Source organism: Peromyscus eremicus, chromosome 1 (genome assembly GCF_949786415.1).
Source record: "Peromyscus eremicus chromosome 1, PerEre_H2_v1, whole genome shotgun sequence".
Classification (NCBI taxonomy): Eukaryota; Metazoa; Chordata; class Mammalia; order Rodentia; family Cricetidae; genus Peromyscus; species Peromyscus eremicus.
In genome coordinates this window covers 126063602-126086570 of record NC_081416.1, presented here as the reverse complement: position 1 = coordinate 126086570, position 22969 = coordinate 126063602, and the positions used below count along the sequence as shown (strand labels likewise).

Genomic DNA, 22969 nt, shown 5'->3' with positions numbered 1-22969 from the left:
AAGCTCCAAGACAGCCAGGGCTACACAGAGAAACCTTGTCTCAAAAACAAACAAACAAACAACAACTTCTGTTGGGGAATATTATTTTAAGGTGTGTGACTTTTGTTTATGTTGCATTTGTTTAACTCTGTGAAGCTGTGTTACTGTGCCTGTCTAAAACACCTGATGGTCCAATAAAGAGCTGAACAGCCAATAGCAAGGCAGGAGAAAGGATAGGTGAGGCTGGCAGGCAGAGAGAATATATAGAAGGAGAAATTTGGGGAGAGAGAGGAAGTAGCCAGAGAAGGAGGAGGATTCTAGGGGCCAGCCACCCAGCTACACAACTAGCCACAGAGTAAGAATAAGATTTACAGAAGAGATTGGGGAAAGCCCAGAGACAAAAAGGTAGACCAGATAATTTAAATTAAAAAAAGCTGGCAAGAAACAAGCCAAACTAAGGCCGGGCAATCATAATTAAGAAAAAAGCCTCCATGTGTGATTTACTTGAGAGGTAGGTGGCAGGTCCCCCAAAAGAGGAAAAACAAACAACAACAAAAGTCAGAGGTGGTGATGCATGATGGCCTGCATGTCTTTAATCCTAGTACTTAGGAAGCAGAGGCAGGCAGATCTCTGTGAGTTCAAGGCCAGCCTAGTCTGCAGAGCTAGTTCCAGGACAGGCAAGGCTACACAAAGAAACCTTGTCTCAAAAAACAAAAACAAACAAACCAAAAGAAATAATAAGAAGGAAAATTTGAATATTTAGACTCTGCAATATCATATATATTTAGAAAACAATGACACTACACAAAGACCACTCACTCCATCCCCAAGTGTGGAGATTCAAAGCTAGTAAAAACATCAAAATATAGACATCAATATATCCAGAAAATTATTACTGGATTTGCCGGTGTGTGGACACTATACTAATAGATGTTAGATGTCTCTACCACAATAAATGCTTGCAGGATATATTCCAAAGAGCTACTCATAGCTAAATGCGATAGGGTTTAGAAAGGAGGCATAGAATACATTAGGATATTGTTTCATTGACCATGTGTGATCCTCATAATGGATACATTGTGAAATAAAATAAAACTAAAGTAAATGTGAATATCAAACAGTAATTTTGAATACTTGTTAATAATGGAAACAAAATGAGTAGACTACCTTACCTAGACATCCACAGTTACGGATGAACATATGACCTTTTGACCTTTGCAGATTATGTGCTAGTACTGTGCAACTAAAAACCGTTTTCTGTTCTAACATTCTTTAGCCCAAAGTAAAAACTGTAAGTAGTGTACCCAGCTTCTCTCTGCTTCATTCCCATAATATAGTTGCAAAACTGACAAACTTCATCTACCTTACAGTGATGCTCAGACTAGCCAATCAATTGATGAATACAAAACACTTAAAACACTGTGTGGTGCAGTAATTATTTAATACATTTTAGCTACTGAATTGTTTTGCTCTCATGCAAACATGACATAAATATCAGAAGGAATCTAATTGTATCAGCTAGTAGTCTGAAGATAATAAAAAATTTAAAAATATATGAATTCACTTTTTAGGAGGAGATATAAATCATGATTCACTTTCTAGCAATAAAATCACATATTCTTAAAAGAGTAAAATGGTAGACAAATGATCTGGAAAAAAATTTTGGAAAGAAACTAAGCCACCATTCAGCTGACATGGAATTAAGAAAATAATATAATGGCAAAAATAAAATTAATACAAGAATTTAACTCAATTCTATTTTTTAAAAAAATCAAATACTGGGAGTTTTTAGCTTGTTTCTGTTACCTGAGTGAGAGACAGAAAAAAAAAAAGCCTAGAACCTCCCTAAATTAAGAATTAAATAGGAAATCATGGCATAAAGTCCATGTATATACAGGAAGAATAAGTGAGAAACAGAATGAATGAAAGGAGAAAGAACAGAAAGAAAACCCATGTAAATGGAAAGGGGAGACCAGACAGATAGTGTCAGAACCTGGGATCCAGGAAGACAGGACTGACATTATCTATCTGAGGTTAGGTTATTTGTACAGATTGCAAAGATTTGAAAACAATAACAAAACAAAACAACACACACACACACACACACACACACACACACACACACAAATCAAACCAAACAAATAAGCAGAAAAACCAAGATTCAAGTTGGTGTTTGCCCAGGGTGACCCATGGCAAAATCCTCTCCAGCAGTAAGTCTGACCAGTCCAGACATCTGAGCACACCAACACAGCAATCCAAGGAGGAAAGTTCACAGCTGAAACCAAAGGGCACCTGGCTACATCAATAAAACCCAGCAGGAACAGCAGAAAACAAATTCTGAGACAGATGATTTCAGGTGTTGAGACCAACTTGATATGTTTGCTATATATACAGCCATGGTTAATATGGAAAAGTCATTAGAAAATAACAAGCCATTAAAAAATTAAGTCATTAAAAAATCAAGAATGAGTAAGGTACTTAAAAATCAGAGATTTAAATCTAAACCTCTTAGTAACCATATGAAATTTGAATCAAGTATATCCTATGATGGAAAGATACCAAGTGTTAGATGCAGGAGAAAGTTCAGAAACAATGCGAGGTATCTTGAAAGAAAATAATCAAACATGGATCATGAAACTAACAAAGAAAATCCGGCATAGCTACATCTATGTAAGTCAGCAAGACAGTAAAATTTCATTAGTAATAAATAGGTTACTTCTTAATTATTAATAAGTTAATTCATAAAATAACTATTTCTGCTGTGGGATGGTCTGTATGTCAAGTGTGTTGCTGATTGGTCAGTAAATAAATCACTGATTGGCCATTGGCTAGGCAGGAAGTATAGGCGGGACAAGGAAAAGAATTCTGGGAAGTGGAAGGCTGAGAGGGACACTGCCAGCCGCCATCAGGACAAGGAAGATGTGAGGTACCAGTAAGCCATGAGCCATGTGGCAAAGTAAAGATTAATAGAAATGGGCTAAATATAAGAGTAAGAGCTAGACAATAACAGGCCTGAGCTAATGGCCAAGCAGTTTAAATAATGTAAGAGTCTGTGTGTTTATTTTATAAGTGGGCTCTGGGACTGGCGGGACTTGGTGGCGGGAGCTGGAGAGAAATTCTCCAGCAACAAATGGCGTCCAACGTGGTGGCAAGAGTTTCCACCTAAAAACTTAGAAAAAAGATTCTAAAATGGACCTAAAAACAGCTTCCTAATTGTCTCTCTCAAATAAGCGGCAGCTGCCGGTTGGAGCTACTGGCGGGTTCCTAGCATGCGCTCTCGACCTGCAGTATGGTGGGAATGAGGCCTCTGCAAGTAGCACATTAAACTGTGTGGTGAATTTAGCCTTTGCTAGTACAAAACAAAAAAAGAGGTTTCTGGGCTACACGCTACTTTGGTAAAAGTGTAGACCCACTATTTCTGAGAGTTATGGCTCCCAGAGCTGGTGGAAAGCGGACCGCCACCATGTTGGGAAGCTGAAGTGGGCGGAGCCAGCAGCCACAGTGCCAGCACTGTTTCAGGCTTAGAAGGCTGCAGTTTAAAGCAATAGGCTCAAGCTAATATAAAAAAAAATAAGCCACGTAAAGATGGCTACCACACAGAGAATTTGGATTATGTTCTCTTTGATATTCGTAACTGCAGAAAAACATTTGATTGTAAAAGCTGTTGAGTTATGCCAAAATGTATATTTTAAAGGTACCTTGACTTCAAAATTTGGATATAAGGATATGTTGCTTTGGAAAAGAGTCTCTGCTCTTGTTTCCACAGAAAGCCAGAGACTATGGATTTGTTCCAGATTAAGATACATCAGGTTTGACCAGCCAAGACCCCCTGAAAGGTCTCCAATGACACCATGGCCCAGATGATTCAACATCCAGAATGGTTTCAAGTCAACTGGCTCAGATATACAGCCTCACGGACTACTCCATGATCCTAAAATTTTCTTTCTGTCTCCAGAAGATACAGCGCCCCCCTCCAGCAGGAAGTAGTAAGAGAAGCTATGCCCAAATTCCCAAATATACCAAGCTGGCTTTAGAGATGGAATTGGCTCACTCCCCCTCTAAACCCAGACATATTGCTCAAAGAAAAAAAAAATGGTTAAGAGATTCTTGTGTCCCAAATCAGAAGAGCCCTCTGGTGTGGGACAGAGAAAAAACAATATTTTTATTTAAATCAGGTTGATTATAAATACAATCTCTTTCTAAAGAAAAAAAGGGGATAGTTTAGATATGATAGGATGAAAGGGTAGATTAATGAACCTACTTTTAAAGAGTAACAACTTGTTTAAAATGTTTTACATTGCTACAGATTTTAGTTTATTGATACAAGTTTAAACTTAATTTTGTTATACTGTATATATATTTCTATTCTTGTTTGAGGTATTATGTTTATGTAACTCATTTAAAATTATAATGGATAATTAAAAAAAGATTAATAATTAGTCATCTATGATAATCATATTTGTAGCCATGTTAGTTAAGTCTTTTAGGTATACATAGTTATATTTCAGATAGATAGGTAGTCTTCAAACACTTCAAAGACCTACAGAATATGGCATTTAAAATGTTTTAAAAATTTAGACTTTCTGGACAGTGAGACATGTCTGCTCCTGACAGCACCGATTTACTTCAGAGAGGAGGATGGGCATCGAAGACACTCCATACGGAGTTTATCTTCACCTTGACAAAAATAGCCATTTGGGCAAGAAACTGTTCTTGCCTGGACTGTCTGATCAACTGGACATGCAGGACCCATACAAAGGTGACCACTGAACTTTGCTTGACAAAACGGTCCTTCAGGTTCCTGCTTTGCAGAGAAAACTGCCAGACATTCTACAGGACACAGAGAAAAGTGAATAAGAGACTCTAGGCCTGTGGGCTGAAGACAGATGCCCCAACTTTACAAGAAAACTTTGGATGACTGTCCAGGCTGCCAGCTGTCTCTGTCTACCCTACAAGACTCCTAAAAGTTGCTTATATCCTTCTCCATTTCTCAGGTAGTAATATATCCTTCTGAGGTCTTTGATGTGGTTAAAGACTAGATACTTACAATTTTCCTTAGTTATAATAAAAGATAAGTTAGATATAAAACCTTAAACTTACAAATATAAGATAGATAGGATCTCTTCTTTAATATTGTAACTGTAATTCTTGCTTGATAATTGTTTTGTTATATGTAATTTTACTATGTTAAAGTTAAAACCTTCCTTTTTAAGAAAAGAAAAGGGGAAGTGCTGTGGGATGGTCTGTATGTCAAGTGTGTTGCTGATTGGTCAGTAAATAAATCACTGATTGGCCATTGGCTAGGCAGGAAGTATAGGCGGGACAAGGAAAAGAATTCTGGGAAGTGGAAGGCTGAGAGGGACACTGCCAGCCGCCATCAGGACAAGGAAGATGTGAGGTACCAGTAAGCCATGAGCCATGTGGCAAAGTAAAGATTAATAGAAATGGGCTAAATATAAGAGTAAGAGCTAGACAATAACAGGCCTGAGCTAATGGCCAAGCAGTTTAAATAATGTAAGAGTCTGTGTGTTTATTTTATAAGTGGGCTCTGGGACTGGCGGGACTTGGTGGCGGGAGCTGGAGAGAAATTCTCCAGCAACATATTTCAATATGTAAAAACAGAGAACAGAGCATCAAGAATATAGAAAGCAAAAAAAATAAAGAAAGTTTAAGAAGAGATCGTTCCTAGTCATAGTGGATTGTTTTGATAGATCTCTAAGTAACTATTAGCAGAAATCCATCAAAAAACAAAGAGTACATACAAGATATGATGATAGCAATTTGAACTTGGGCAGTGTATGAGGTATAATCCACCCAATCTGCTTACTAAGCCTTCATGAAAAAATTATGGAAGTAAGCTATTGTTGAGCCAATATTTTCTGAACATAAAGGAATGAAATTTCAATCTATAAACAAAAAAAAATGTGCAGAAAATTTCCATAGTAACCTAAATTAAGCAACACACTCCTTGGCTGAAGAAGAAATCAATATAAAAATCAGAAAATGGCATTAGCTAAATGCAAATGATTACTGTTAAAATCTAAAATGTCTGTCATGGAGTTAAAGCTCTGATTACAGGAAAGTGTAGAAGATTAAATCTTTACGTTAACAAGAAAGATTGACAGTAAGTGATATAATTGCCAAGTGGCAGAAAAAATATCAATGAATGAAGATCACAGAAAGTGCTGAGGAAATGTAGGCAATGAAAGAGAAAAAGGAAGCAGAGATTCATGAAGGCAAATAAGTTTTCCTTCTACAGACTAATAGATAAGTCTTTGTCAAGGAAGGAAAGAAGGAAAAACAACTCTTAAGTATAGTGGAAGATGCTGGGACAGATCTTACTAACATATAAAAGTAGAACATACAGGCTAAAATGGCTCAGTAAATTAAAAGTGCTTGCTGGACCATGTAGAGATCTGAGTTCAAATCCCTAGTACCCATGTAAAAAGCCAGGCATGGCTGCATGTGCCTGTAACCCCAGAATTGAGTGAAAACAGGCAGAACCCCAGAGCTTGCTGGTCAACCAGCCCAGCAGAAATAGCAAGCTTCCAGTTCAGTGGCAGACCCTGGTCAAGGCAATAAGGAGTTGAGCCATAGAATAAGACATTGGATATTCGGCTCTGTCCTCTACATATGACCATCTCTCTACACATATGCATAAACCACACACATTTATGAACATACACACAAAATAGTAAAATATTCAATTTAAGTAAACTAACCTCTAAGAGTTAAAATTTATAAAAATGTAAGTTATAGAAAAATTACAGCTTATAGAAAAAAAACAGAATTATATATATATATATATATATATATATATATATATATGGGAACAGGAGATGAATATTTAATTAAAAGCATTAAGAAAAAAATTGTACTCCCAGATGCCTCAATAACGAATTCTCTCAAATATGAAGGGAAGTGACAATTCTCCAACTCCATCAAAAACTTCCAGAGAATAGAGGAAGGTAAACACAACTATTCATGAGGAATTTTGAAGAACAGAAAACTAACTGGCCACAGTATTGATCACAGCTATGAAATCTTAGGCATGTGTGTATATCATAAATTCCAGCAATAAAGATGCAAAAAGTAATATATGAGGGCACTGTATCACAAAGCACAGGGAGTTTATTCCAGGGTGGTGAGCTTGGCATCCCACCTAAAAATCCCACGAATATGCAGAAGAAACATGTTAGACAAACTCAACTCATGTGCACAAGGAAACTGAGAGACAAAGAGGCACCAAAGGAATGCTTCTTATCTTTACAAAACCTGTAGCAGAAGTCCTCTCTAGGGGCGCTCTGTTGGAGGCTTTCACTGTGAGACAGAGGATCCAACCTCCACCAAACTGGTCCTGATCTCTACAAACTCATTGTCTTGTAGCCATGAGCAATGCTCCAAACCAAACTAAAATGCACAGGCACTGCCATGAAAGGATGAAAAGGTTTCTTATGTGATAGGCAGATCCAATAGAAAATCCAAAATCTATTTCATACAAGAAGTGCACTAACAAAACCTACCAAGGTCATTAGAAATGAAGTCTGTGGAGGAAAATGTATTTTACTTCGAAACACCAGGAAGGAACAGGTAGGAAATAAAATCTTTTTTTTTAAAAAATGCAATTAAATGTATAACAAACAAATCAAGAAAGTGGAAATAATCTCTCCCACACTTAAGTGTCAAAGCTCTAAGGTGGAGATTAGGATAGTCAGGAACGATGGAGGAAGCCGCCAATTCATGTGACCTTAACATTTGTGTGTGCCCATAGAAGGCACGCAATGTGTACATATGTCAAAGGCCAGAGTTCTGGTGGGCGTCTTCTGTAGCACACTCAATAACTGAGTAACCTTGGTCAATTCAGCTTGCCCATCTTGAAATCAAATAATTAATGAAACATTTTCATAGACTTGAGTCGTTTTCTTGAGCTGGGGGCTCTCCAAATTCTTGTTGTGGGGGATAAAAAGCTAACCTTCTTAGCATGAGCTCACTCCATGTGAAGATATTGTTTTGTAAATTTCAAGGCACCTAGCAAAAATGATTAGGACACCACCCAGTAAGTTGAGTGCCTATGGTCCCCACTCCATACTGTGTTGGGGTGAATTCATGACAAATTCAATGGTTACTTTTTTCTTAGGCTGGGACAAGTGAAGCCCTCAGATACCTCCACTTTCAGAAACACAAACTACTGGCCACACGTTCCTGTAGATTTTTCTCTTATGACATATCCAACAAGCTGGCCTCACCATGTACACTGTTCTCATAGTAGCTTGCTAATGCTCTTCTAGGCATTTGCCCTTTATTCTTTGTCCCTTTTAGCATGCTTCTCTCAGGGTAAACATAAAATGTGCAATTGTCATTCGGCTGAGTCCCCTGTGATTCTAACTGTGCTTAACCTACTTTCCCAACACCACTTTCTAGTGAAGACAGTCCTATTTTATACAAATGAGTCATCTACACTCTAGACCAGTGGTTCTCGACCTGCATGTCACAACCCTTCTGGGGGTTGAATAACCCTTTCACAGGGGTCACGTAAGACCATTGGACAACACAGATATTTACATCACGATTCATAATAATAGCAAAATTACAATTATGAAATAGTAATAAAAATAATTTAATGTTTAGGTGTCACCACAACATGAGGAATTGTATTAAAGAGTCTCAGCATTAGGAAAGTTAAGAACCACTACTCTAGGCCCTCTGCGGGAATGAGTCCCTAGGCTCCCTTAATCTTAACAACTCTTTGAAACTTTGCCTAAGATGCTCAAGGACATGGGGTTGGAACCATCATTCTGCCAAGGGACATTCAGTATACTCAGCTCTTCAGACCATCTGACCTGTTCCCTAGGAGAGTATAGTGCTGACCAAGAGTTTCAACATGCTATGTAAACATATTTGAAATTTGCATATACTAGAAAAAGTAATCACAGAAAATAAAGCAGGAAGGGTAAACTACTGTTTCTCCCATGTATATATACAGCACTGGTGACAATCTTCCAGAAAGGAGAATGGAAGCCTTGCTCTAAGAGTTTCATGTAAAATGCTCCTTGTTGCCAAAGGCTGGGTAGAAGTTTTCCTGGTTTGTAAGCACAGAATTACAATAGAATTCCAAGAGAGTGACACATGACATCCCACTTGAATGCCCAGCAGGGACTTTAAGGTCACTGTAATAATGAATAGGCAAAGAATTAATAGGAGTCGAGCCCATGAGCCTTCCTGGGTTGCAGCTGGGCACAACAGTGCTCTGTTCATTCCTGTAAACACGTTCCGGGCATGGCCACCACAGCTGTGCTAGGCACAGCTGCCCCTCAAAAGCACTGTAGAGATGGGAGCCTGCTTAAATCACTCTGCCCTCTTCTCCCATCAGACACATTTCCTTTTACATTATGAGCCACACAACAGCTACATTTGTGTTTTAGAGATGTTTAACGATAGAGACAGTTGGACCAAACATCATCTTCCTTCCTCGGCCTTGCCCCCACTCCACATCCTCTTATCCTTCTGGCTTCCAGTACATTCTTCACTCTTTTTTTTTTCAGGGACTTTTTTTTTCTGTCTGCTCAAGGCCTTTTGTGATGTGCCTTGCTTCCAAGCATCACCACTTTTCTCCCTATCCCATGCACATATTGCTTTCCCCATCTCTCCCTGTATCTTCTACAACAGTAGTTCTCAACCTGTGGACTAAGACCCCCCCAAAAGACCATCGGAAAACATGGGTATTTATATTACTGTTCATAACAGTAGCAAAACTACAGTTGTAAAGTAGTGATGAGAATGGTCGGGGGTCACTCCAACATGAGGAACCGTACTAAAAGGGAGCAGCTTTAGGAAGGTTGAGAACCACTGTTCCATAGTTTGAGTCTATGCACGGGGTGCCCATCTGCTGCAGCCCCCATCCACCTTTTGACAAACTATCTTCTCCCATTCTGAGATTGCTTAGTTGCTTCTTCAGTCTTGCCTTCTAGATCCCTCTCTTTTAAGTCACCAAGCTTAGAAACAACAGAAACTATGCTCATCAAGCTTCCCCTAGTATCCTACCTGGCTCTTATCTACTAAAGCTATACAATTATATTTGGCTATTACTATTTTTTTCTCTCTTACTGAAAAAAAAATTCTTGGAGAGTGATAGTATTACTGTATAACAGTAACAGAAGCAGGTTCAAGTCCAAGCTCCTCCGAGGCTCATTGACTGTGATCCTGGATTACAAATTGAATCACTCTCTTCAGGATCCTAGGTTGTACTAGCACTTCTTTACCATGCTCTGCTAGGAACTACTCTGTTCAACACTGGGTGATTCTACAAAAACATTCATTGTTTATAGAATGGCTGTGCACAGTGGTTGGCCAGCATGTCACCATCTGATGCTACTGTTACCTCTACAGCTACTATGTACACATAGTATTCTCAGCAAAATAAGCTAATAAAGACTTATCCACTCTCCTCATTGTATGTTACTATTCCATATGCTTCAGGACAACATTTGCGAAGTTAATCTAAGGCATGATTTGTTAATCATGTGAAATCTAGAAAAACAGATAAAGTGTCAACATCTGTCAGCACAAATCCGCACTCTAATTCCTTTCTCTTAAGGTATTAGGAATGAAAAATACACTGTGTAAATTTAATAGAAACCTGTGCATTTGAAAGTGTTTGTTTTTCAAATTTTACTTTTCTTAATTATGAGCATGTGTGCATTTGTGTGTGTCTGGTTGTAGGTATGTACAAGGAAATACAGATGGGTGGTCCACTGAGGCCAGACCTGTCAGATCCCCTGGAGCTGGAATTAAAGGCAATTTTTAGTTGCCTAATGTGGGTTCTGAGAACTGAACCTGGCTCCTCTGGAAGAGCAGCAAGTACTCTAAACCACTGGGCCCTGTCTCTAGCCCCTGAACATTGTTTTTGACTTAGTTTTAACCAAACATGCATTCAGCTAGGCACACAGCTTATGCTTGTAATTTTAGCACTCAGTAGGCTGAGGCAGGAGAGCTGCCATGAGTAACAGACCAACTTGGACTACAAGGTCATGTCTGGCTAGCCTGGGATACATAGTAAATTTCAATCGGTCAGAGCTGCAGAGAGATTATGTGTCCATATGGCAACAGGAACAACAGAAACTACTACCCTGATAATAGGATAATGTTGTTCACTGGCAATGACTTTGAACTTCTAACTGAAAACCCACAGTATTCACAGAAGACACATTTATTATATATACTCCCTCATGTTAACCATCACTTGGGATTCACCTGCGTTTTTATGTAGAAACTTTCTCTGGGTATTTAACACTAGTTGAAATTTCTTTACTTCTATAATTTCAAAACTAGTATCCCCTTTAGGCATTTAGAATAACCTACACAGACATGACGAATAACATGAGTATGGATTTACAAAACAAAGATGCTACAATTCTGGATCAGAAAAGGAACAAAATCTGTTTATAAACCTAAAGAAAAGAGTTAAAACTCACATATCATACCAGACAAAGGTGCCCTTATACACATCAATGCTACATAAAATAAAAACAAAAACATGGATCCTAGTCTCCATTAAAAGAGCGGAGTTCTTTGACCAAAAAGTAGAGGGTAGCACATCAAAGGCTGGATTTGAGGAAATGTATCCTGCCTTCCTTTTCTCTTCTCTTCTTTTCTTTCTTTCTCTCTTTCTTCCTTCCTCTCTTCCTTCCTTCTTTTTCTTCTGGATTGTTTTTTGCTTGCTTTTATGAAGAAAATTGTATGGGGAACATATCATACCTGCTCATTTACATAACAGTAGTGAACAACAGCAAATGTGTCTTGTCATAGTATACTTGGCCTACTAGGGTGAAAGATGTTCTCTCTAGCATGTTAAAGAGAGTCAAACTAATCCTGGAATACCCATGGAAGCTATGAAGTAATTCCATGTCACCACACCTACGATACTACTAGTTGTGTAGCTTTTTTGGAGAAGCAAGAAAATGCATTCTAATCATTCACTGGATTCTTGCATTCAGATTTAAAAACCCTTCAGAGCATATTTGCTTCCCTCTGATTTCTGAATAAAGTATGCTATTTTTTAAATCCACAACTTTTCGCTAAAACCAGCATATTTCTAAAAGTGAAAAAGGGCATTATTAATAGTCCTGCTCACAGAGACAGAGGCAGACAGGGCCTGCATGGGTCTGTACCATACCAGATCCTCTGCATATATATTACGGCTTTCAGTTTAATGTTTTCTTGGGATTCCTGAGTGTGCAAATGAGTGGGTCTCTGATTCTTGTGTCTTCTCTTGGGATCTTTTCCTTCTGTTGGTTTATTCTGTCCAAATCCAATGTGATAGTTTTTGTTTTATCTTATTATATTTTAGTTTGTCGTGTTTGGTTGTTATCTTTCAGAAGTCTGTTCTTTTCAAATGAGAGACAGAAAGGGCATGGATCTGGGTGGGAGGGGAGGTGGGGAGGAAGTAGGGGGAGTAGAGGGAGGGGGAACTGTAATCAGGGTGCATTATGTGAGAAAAGAACCTGTTTTCAATAACAGGGAAAAATAGTTGTGCTCAGACTAGTGTAAACTGAGCCATATCTTCACCCCAGTTCTGAAATACCCTGTGTCTGAGAAGTTGCCGAGCCCAAAGGATAAGGCAGCTAAGGTCACTCCCAGTTTGTATAATACCATTGCTTTCCTTATCACTTACAGGATCCCATGCCCTTCTTAACCTACCATCCTGTGGGTGCCAGGTCTAGTTTATACACCTCTGTCTATCGAAAGAACTTACTTCTTAATCCTTTCTCCAAATGAAGCAACTTCCTCTAAGATGTTCTGGACAGTGGAAACAATATCCTGTACCATATAGATTCTCTCAATTAGTCCCTTTTTCTCGGATTCCTAGAAAACATAAAAAGCAAGATTTATATTAGCTACTGAAAACAAAGCAAAACAATTATTTCAAGAGAACAGCCACATTTTCCAAAAATGTTTATTGTTCCAGGATATAGAGGCCTGTTCACTGTTTTGGTTACTCCCACTCACAATGTGAGCCCCTATCGCTGTCTTAGGATCCATAGATGATAAGAGGGGGGTCCATGGGACCAGAGGCTTCAGGTCCCTGCAGAGAATTCTGCAATTCCTTCAGCATGACCAGCTGGTTTCCCCTCTGTCCTTAGGTTATCTAAAGTACATCAAACCCTCTTCTATGAGAGTGCTGCAGACGGGCCCCACAGTAAGAACAGGACCCTGTGGAAGCACACACAATACATTTCTGAGTACTGTGACTTCTTATACAAACTGATGCATCTTAACCGTGTTTCCAACACACTGCAGATATCTGGAAAACTTGTTATCCCTGGGCAGTTATGTTAGAAACAGAGCAAGCGTCCTCAGAGACATGTTACAGGCAGCTGGAATGCATAGGTCTATTGTCACAGCCTACAGGCAGATCTGACACTGTACTGTGATCTATTCATGAAGCTGGCATACTATATAACCTTATCTTCCTTAGTCTTCAATTCCTTATGTAAAATGGAATTCTGCTGTCCAGCTTGTTTCCTCTAACTTGTATATAGAAGATCTTCAATATATTTTACTATGATAAGTAGCTATAACACTATAAACATAATTTAGTAATTATTCAAACGCCCAAGGAAGGGAAATTCCTACACTGATATTTTTACACTATTTCTTGGCTTGTGTTCTTCTCTACTATTGTCTCTCTGCATCAGTTCAGCCTACTGCACTTGCTGTATACAGCAAGGGTCTTTATCGAACATTCTTATTGAGAATGCTACTTGGGTTAGAGTTATGACAAATCACCATGTAGACAACCCTAAGGGAAGACTCCTAAGATATTCTCTATCCTGCAAAAGAAAGAAAAACAAACAAACTCGTTGTTTTCATCTTCTTTTTCTGTTTCATTTAAATAGAGTCATAAATAGAATGAGGAAGCAAGTGCCCTCTGTGGCGGTTGCAGGGAAATACACCAATAGGGCAGTGTATTTATATAGAGAGAGGGTGTATTAATCCCTCAGGGACTAAAGTAGTACCTACCCCATCATTTGGTGCAGAAGGAAACACTGAGGTTGCTGCTTCTTCTTGCAATGGCAGCTTTGCGAGACAGTTTCACTCTCTCCCTTAATTTTAATTTATTTTCCACTTACTATCATTCTTTAAGCAGTTTGTGCTAAAAGTTAGACATGCTGCTAAGGCAACCTCATTCATACTCAGAAACCCACAATTGCCTATGAATAGACACAATGGTCAAAACCCATCTCTGTCTGCTACATAAGCCCTGTGTGTTTACAAAGGAGCATTTCAAGGCTCTGAGGAACTTGACCCAAAGGGCAAAGGAGCTTCCCCCCTTGCAGCAGCCTTGACTTTAGGTCAAAACAATTTCTTGGAAAATGACTCAAATCTCCATGTGGCTCAATTTTCTAAAATACTCCCCATTTTTATTGTTTGATTCCACCACCACCCCCCCCAAAAAAAAAACAGCCAAAACTTAAGGTTCTGATAGGAAGAAAGTGTTAATTAGTACAGCAAACTCATGAAGGATTGTGACAGCATCCTTTCAGTTTTTAAATGAATTTGACGTTTTGCTGTGAGTGTTCAGTATCCACAGATAAGACTCAGACTTGCATATTTTTTTTTGAGTCAGAGTAATCAAGATCCTGTACTTTTAAAATTATTTATCAACTAAGTCACTTGGATTATATTAGCTAAATTATGTAATGATTTCATTTTATTTTCACAATGCATTGTTTCAAAACAAAAACATATATGTATACATTAAAATGAAAAAGTCTTCATGTTGGTTGAGTATTCGGAAGTGACACTTAAAGAAGGTCGTCTGTGGTCCAAATACTCAACTGCACTCAATAAATACACTCTCTTTTCAGCTCTACTTTCGTCTTCTATCATATGTCACAGGATGTCCATGCTATGGCCTTTCGTCTTCTCATTTCTAATATCCACAAAGGTGTTCTTAACCATCTTCAGAGCTGAACTGAATGGTCATTTAATCGGCATCCTAATTGACACCACTGTAGATAAAATTAAGAGAAACTTTCTCAACCAGAGCTTAGGTTACCTGAAAACTCACAAGCATGACGGAAGATAGTCTCAATTCTGTACTGTAATATCAAATTTATACACCCAGGGTATATTTTACACCTATTGCTATGAACTTCTTCTGTTAAGCCTTTTTAAAGACAGTGCTTCCCATGAGATATTTGCTTATTTGACTATTTTATAGAATTTATTCTGAATGACCCATGGATTCATTATTTTCTCCCATTTCTAAATATATTTGATGTTCAAATATTTTTTATCATAATTTGAACTAAAGCATGGTTACCATTTGCTTGGCTATTTTCTCTCCTCCACAATGTGACATAGCTGAAGGACCCCACCAAGGCACCAGCCATCCCCACTATCATGATCATGAACTACATAGGCCTTTCTACAAAGAGCCTGTCCTAGCCCTGGGTATTTTGTTATAGTAACACCAAGCAATCTAAAATATAGCCAGCACACCAACAATTACTAAGAGCACCATTATCAGACCCTGATTATTAATTAACTATATACATCTGTGTAAATCTTATTTAAATATTGATGTGTACTATCCAAGTTTTAAAAGTGAAAAATTATTCAATATAATAGGCAAAATAAAATCTTCTACTCCTGTATTTACACTATTTTCCCATCATCCTATCAATGACATGGACTAAATTCTAAATATATTCAATGTGCATTTACTCTATAACTTCTTAATCCTCCAACTAACGATTCAGAATTGGCAGTTTGGAGATTTTGTGTATCCTGTAGCCCAGGTGACAGTCATGGCGTAGTGGGCTAGTATAACCTATAACCGGTAGATGATGAGGCAGAGGAATGGGGTAGTTTTCCTCCAGTCCCTGAGACAAGAAGGGGCTGGTATTGTGTTCTACCAGTGATCATTCACAGCCTTACCCCTAAGGATAGTTAGTTCCAACCTGTGGAAAGAATCACAGGTGGATAATTGCTGCTTGTCTGCTAGGTTTAACCTACTGTTTGTCTTTGAAAAGTTTACTACCCACACATGCATTTCAAAGGATACTAGTAACAGCCATTGAAAAAATCTGGGAACCTAAGCAACTTGTTCCATATTGTTTTGATGTAATTATTAAATATAATATTTAGCTCTAAAATGGAGGCTATTAATGAACGGAAGCTTTTTGGAAAAACAAGGATGCATAATATATCCTTTTCCTTTGAAATTTATTGGTACAGAAAGGGATCAATTCTTTTTATTCATTCAGATGAGGTGCATTTCTTCATGCATTCCCATGCATCTACAGAATCCCTACACAAGTCATTTGATGTTCATACATGACACGGGATATGTCCAGCAGAAGGATGTATCCTCATGGTTAGGGTCAAGGATACCTTCTGTTCTCTGAATGGCTCTGGTAGTCTTTCGACAATGTTTCTCTGTGCTGATCAAGACATAGCAGCCTCTACACTACAGGAAGGTGGTATTTGTATTTTCGTAGTTATATATGTGATTAACATCGTCCACACCCTCCCATTGTGCTGCTCACTGGTGGAACTTATTAGACCAATAGATAAGACCAGCTGGCTCTATCTAACTATATTCTGAGGATCCACAGAATTGCAGTGGGGACTCCTCAGGGGTAAGATGCTTTCTCGATGGAGATATGAGTGGATACAGTGAAAGAGCAGGGTCTTATGTGTGCAATAATGTCCAAGCACTACTGACAGTGACCTGGGAAACTGGCAAGTGCATAGACATCAAGCAAGGTTCTAGGTGTCATAAATGCACGAAACTGAACAGTCAAATTCAAGTTCCATGGGATTAGAGAAGCCTCCTCAGGATGCTCACCCATACTGACTGCTTTCTGTTCTCTTACATCACATCATACTTCCACCTCTTAGTCATCCAAGAACACACTGGCTCCTTTTCTGCACGTCTGAAGTTATCTTTTAAGTCACCCATCTGTCAATGGGCATGTCACACAGGTACCAGCACTCGTCCTATTTCCAGGAAGCTAGAGTATATAGAGACAGTAAGGAATTGGTCTGTGTTGACAAGTATGTGCCAATGGACTTAAACCAGGGCTAGCAACTGCTAAGAATGTGTCACTCGGTAGAAGAAGTGTCATATGTTTGGGGAGGCATTTTTTACATTTTATTTATTTATTTATGTATTTATTTATTTTACATTCCAGCTGCAGTTTCTCCTCCCTTCTCTCCTCCTAGTCTCTCTCCACAGCCCTGCTCTGTTCCCACCCAATACACTCCTCCTTTTCCGTTTAGGAAAGAGCAGGTCTCCCATGAGTATCAACAAAACATCACATATCAAGTTGCATTAAGACTAAGCACCTCCCCATGTATTAAGGCTGGACAAAGCAACCCAGTATGAGGAGTAGGGTCCCAAAAGCCAGAAAAGGAGTCGGAGACAGCCCCTGCTCCTGCTGTTAGGAGTCCCACAAAAGGACCAAGCTACACAACTGTAACATATATGCAGGCGGTCTTTTTTAAAAGTATCCATTCATCCGGTATTTGTTCTTTCTGCCATTTGTTCTCTGTGTGTCTATGGGTTTCTGTTCTCTCTACTTTTCATACAACGCATCATTTTGAGAAACGGACTCCTGCTAGGTGTTCCTCCCTCGTATTTCCTCTGGGATTTTCTTGTGCAGCATTCATAAGAATGTGTACTATTTGATGCCTTTTGAAAATATTTTTGAGGAACGTTTCATTCCATTTTCATCTAAGAAAAAACTGACAGGTAATCGGTGACTTTTAGATCAATAGGTGAAAATTTAGATAAAATGTAAAATAAAACTCCTAAGGCATATGAACTCCATAGACCTGCACATTCTGGAAACACACTAATCTTTATAGTAGCCAACATTTTGCTCACTTGCTACACTGCAAAATTATGTCAAATAAGGTATACCAATTTTACAGTTTTAAAAGTAACATCTACCCATATAGCAATGCACACAAAACCTTTAGTAGTATTTGCATTTTTAGGAAAGCAAGGGTGTAGCTCTGAATAACAGTCTACAGAGTTGAGGGGAAGTGGATGCTGCTCTGGTCCTGTCATGGATGAGCTTTGGGTGTACAATAACTTACTTGGATTGCTATGACAGAGTACATGAGAGCTCTGTGTGTACATTAACTTACTTGGACTGCTGCGACAGAATACATGAGGTGAGTGATTTTACAAAGTAAAGAAGGTATTTGGCTCACAATTCCCACGGCTGGATGATTCAAATAGCATGGTACCAGCATTTTGGTGAGCTTCCTCTGGTAGTATTACAACATTACGGAGACACAGGAAAGGAAATTGACATTTGCAAGAGGGACCAGGCATGCAGGGTGCTCTCACTTCTTAACACCCTTCTAGGAGCAAACACTCCATTCTGCAAGACCAACACTAATCCCCTCCTCGGGTGTGATGCCTGACATCATTACAGCTCATTACCCTCGCTTCCACACAAGCACCTGAGGACCAGAACCTGAATCTGGAGGACTCAGAGAGTCGCCACAGCAGTGAACATGATGACCTTTACTGTGCGAGTCTTAGGCACAGTTCGGGAAACTGAAACTCACATAATCTTGACCATGACTGCAATGGGAGGCAGGGATGAGAAGTCTAAGTTGCTTTTCTATTGCTGTCATAAAATACCATGACTAAAAATGACTTGAGGAAGAAGGGGTAGAAACTCAAGGCAGGAACTGAAGCAGAGACCATGGAAGAATGCTGCTTCCTCGCTTAGTCAGCCTGGTTTCTTACACAGCTGAGGACTAAAAACCCAAACATGGCACCACCTACAGTGGGCTGGACCCTCCCATATTCATCAGAAAATGCTCCATAGCCATGCCTACAGGCCAATCTTGTGGGTAGAGCTTCTCAGTTAAGATCCTCTCTTCTAAGACATGCCTCCTTTGTATAATGTTGACAAAAACCAATCAGGAAAGAACTTTATCACTTATGTAAATTACCTGGTACAGTAATTAACACGGACCCCTTCCCTTCAAGTAGGCAAAAAGACAAAAGATGAGCAGCCTTTTGTCTAGCTTAAAGAATACTAGGGTGAGTTTAGGTTTCTCAAGAAAGGCTGTTCTGGAACAAGTCTGTTCATGTTGCCCCAATGCTCTGAGAGATTGTCTAGCAGCTGGATGTGCATCCCGCTGGCTTTATTTACACATCTCAGATTGAACCGGGGATGTGGTGATAACAGTTTAGCAGACACAACATTGCATCTGCTGCTGACACCACACTGCCTGGGAAGAGTAAGAGTGATTCATTCAGAAAGACAGGCAGCGGCTGCAATGCCTCAAGTCCGTTCACCAGAGAGGCTCCCGATTCATACAGAGAACTGTGTTTAGGAAAATAGTGGTGACCGCTGGTGTGACTGCACAAATGAACAAGATGATTGCAACTGACCACATAGCCACAGCAGGTCTTCTTTATGATTATAAACCTGTAAAAGGATAGAGGCCTAAGTGAAATCCTCATGACTGAGGGGCTACTCAATGTGCAAGCACCTGTCAGCAATAGCAGGCGGAGCAGGAAAAACAAAATGAAGATTTCAAATCCAGAATCCAATTTTACAAGGTTTCTTTTTGTTAGATGTGTGCACGTGATGTGTGTGTCTGTGTGCATGTTGGCACATCTGTGTATGTGGGTGAGCGGTGCGTATGGAAGCAGAGGCCAGGGGGTGATATCATTGTCTTTGTCATTCTCTACTATATGTATTAGGCAGGCTTTCTTAATTGAGCCCAGGGCTTGCTGCTTTACTAGTTTAGGTGGCCAGCTTGTTCTTGGGATCCAGTTTCAACCTCCCATGTGCTAGTATTACAAGTGGGCTGCTGTACCTTTCTGTTGCTTATGTGGGTGCTAGGGATACGAACTCAGGTCCTCCTGTTTGAGTACCCAGTGATTGTGGCCGCTTTTACCCATTGTTCCAGCACACCAGTTCCTGCTTCCATTTGTTTAATGCACTGTAAGAATGAGTGAAGTTGACAGGAAGACAAAAACAGGACAAGGCCCAACTCTTAACTTAAAGGTGCTTATCATGTAAAGATGAATGCAAAATCACCATCTTTTAATTGTGCATTTGTTTATAGAGCACCAGGAGGTTTGAGTCTTTGGCTGAGCTTTAAAGAGAGTCGAAAGAAGGATCAATAATGTGCCTGTGGCATAACATAGCTGTTCGCTCTTTTAAAGCAAACAAAACACAAGGCATGTATCAGGCGAGCTTTCCTTCCTTAAGGCCTTGTTGCCTACCCTGTGTCTCTAGTGAACACAGCTCCATAGGTGCAATAAAGGAGCTTTGAGCCTCTGGGAGAGAATTAACACCATCAAAATGAATTTACAACTGAGAATTAATTATATAATCAGTGTGTTACTTTAAATCTTTCCTGCTTGTTCTGATTTAGAAAATCACTCATTTCTCTATTAATTATCTAAGCAAAACCAGGGAGATATTCCTGAAAAATTGACCCTGTCAGAAAAAAATATTTTTGACATGCTTAAAAATTGAGTGGTGTTTGTCAAAGAATGGTTACAAGTCCCCAAAGGATCAAGGCAAAATTTTCATCTCAAGATCCTCCCAGTAATGCTGGCCACCCAGATGAAAGATGTAAAACTGGAACTTTAGACAAGGGGAATGGATTGCCTCTTTTAATTCATTGAATATTAGAAGCCTGTAACTTGAAAATTTGAATGATCAACATCAGAAATTGATTGAGTGGCATTTAGCATGAAAAAACTTAATATCTGTGCTAATGAGGATGAAGAAACAGTATTTCTGCTACATGAGATTAAAAATTGTTCCTTGTGAACCCTAGCTTTACAAACTAGGAATGGACTTCAGGATTTAGCTTCAGGATTTAGCCCCACGAGGCACGTTCATGTGCACAGGTAGAGTCAATATCATGGTGCATGCTATTAAAACTGGAGGCTTGGGTAGAAGCTCATGGGAAAGCTTGCCTGGAGCATACAGCTGTGAAAACCAAAAAGATCTTGTCTTTCCAAGTAGAAGGGAAGGACCAACATCCAAGGATGTTCTCTGATGTTTAAAAGTGTATTATGGTGAGATATCCACAGTTGTACTTATAAACATGCATGCACAAAGACGGCATTAGATTTATTTATTTTTATTTTATATGTATTGTGTTTTCACCCACATGTATTACTGTGCACCACACTAGAATCCTCTGCAGTGGAGTTACAGGCATTGCAAGCTGTCTCTTGGACTCTGGTATTGATCCCACTGGGTCCTCTGGAAGAGTAGCTGGTGCTCTTAATCGCTGAGCCATCTTTCCAGCCACAAAGATTATGTTTTAATAGGAGGAGGAGAAAGAGGAGGAGGAGGAGGAGGAGGAGGAGGAGGAGGAGGAGGAGGAGGAGGAGGAGGCAACGTATGCTCTTTCTGAAAAGTACTTTGTCTCAAGTATATTTTTCTCTTTGAGAAATGAATACAACACTGGTTCAAATTTTGAATCAATGCTGATTCTAAGCATCTTTATTCTGCTTTGGCCATCTGATCTTCACAAAGAATTCTACCCTGGTGTTACCAACATGTGCTTTTGCCTTGAAGCAGGAGTCTTGTCTGGTGTCAAATGAAAGGGTGAGAACAGGAAAGGGCACAATCCAAAACATCCTGAGATAAAGACTGGAAACATACAACTGAAAAGGTGGCAGCAGTCCATAATTTTGGCGACTCAAAGGCTGGGTGGACTGATTCCATTATCACTTCCCTGGGCCAGCTGACAAATAGATGCTGCCACAAGGTAAAGAGGACCCATGGCTTCTGTAGTCGGGGCTACTGCAGACAGATGCACAGTAAGTGATGGCTTTGTTGCATGGATCCTTTATCCTCCTCCTAGTTAAAAGAGGGAGGGGACTAGTGGGTAAGGTATTCATCTGATTAAGAACAGTAAAAGGCAGGGTTGGGAATATGACTCCGTCAGTAAAGCACCTGTCATCCTAGTGTGAGGATGTTGGTTTGGGTCCCCAGAAATAAACCTAAAAGGCTAGGTATGACAGCACTCATCTGGAAAGGAGTTAGTGGGGTGAGACAGGCAGATGGATCCCTGAAGCTCATTGGCTGACTCACCTAGCTGAATTGATAAGCTTCAAGTTCAGTAAGAAACCTTGTCTCAGAAAATAAAAGATGGAGAGTGGGTAGAAAAGACATTTGACCTTGAGCCCTGCCCTCCACACTCCTGTGTGCACATATCCACAATAGTAAGTACATACAACACATATACACAAATTAAAAAAGCTAAAGGTAATTCTTATATTACTTGACCCAAACATCAGCTCCTATAAGCAGGCCTCAATGTTTCCTCCCAACTGCCTCAACTATTTCCTAACTTTGTGCAAGGGTGACTCATCCAATATTGTGGTTCTCATGGGAGCACCAGTGTGGCCATGGCATTTATATTCACAGGAATTCTGCTACAGAGAAAAAAAATAAGCAAATGCTGCTGCTGTTGCTACAGTGTAGAATGAATGAATGAATGAATGGCATGCTTGTTTCTAAAGAATGTAACACAGTTTACAAATAAGATTTAGGCCAGAGGATCTGGATTTAAATCCCACTGTGAATTTGACAGAGAAATCTCAGATGCATTAATTTCTCTTAAATGAGGTTTGTTAATTAATGCATAGGGAAATTAATAGCTAGTGGTATATGCTGAGTGTTGAATGAGTTAAAGGACACAAAAGCCCACAATGCCTGAACATTATAAAGTTACTAATATTTACATGAGTTTGGATACTTAAATGTCTTACCAGCTTGTTTTAAATTAATACTGTTAAAGTCATTCTTCATGCATTATTTACTTTTCCAGTAGGAAAAATATGATAACTCTGTTTTCTATCAATTGTTTTATAAACTGTCAATTAACTTATAAACTGTCTAAGATGTATCTTGTAAACTTTGTGGATAGTTGGGACACAGGGTGAGGGTGGGCCACATTGAAACAGCAGGTTTCA

General features: G+C 39.3%; 1 protein-coding gene across 3 annotated transcripts in view; it reads right to left on the bottom strand.

Moving 5' to 3' along the window:
- Mctp2 (multiple C2 and transmembrane domain containing 2) overlaps positions 1-22969 on the bottom strand; it is a 206263-nt gene that overhangs the window by 14850 nt on the left and 168444 nt on the right. For all 3 annotated transcript variants that reach the window (XM_059272997.1, XM_059273001.1, XM_059273005.1), the window contains one exon: positions 12731-12840. In XM_059272997.1, the coding sequence (XP_059128980.1) occupies positions 12731-12840 (110 nt within the window). The remainder of the gene's footprint in view (positions 1-12730; positions 12841-22969) is intronic.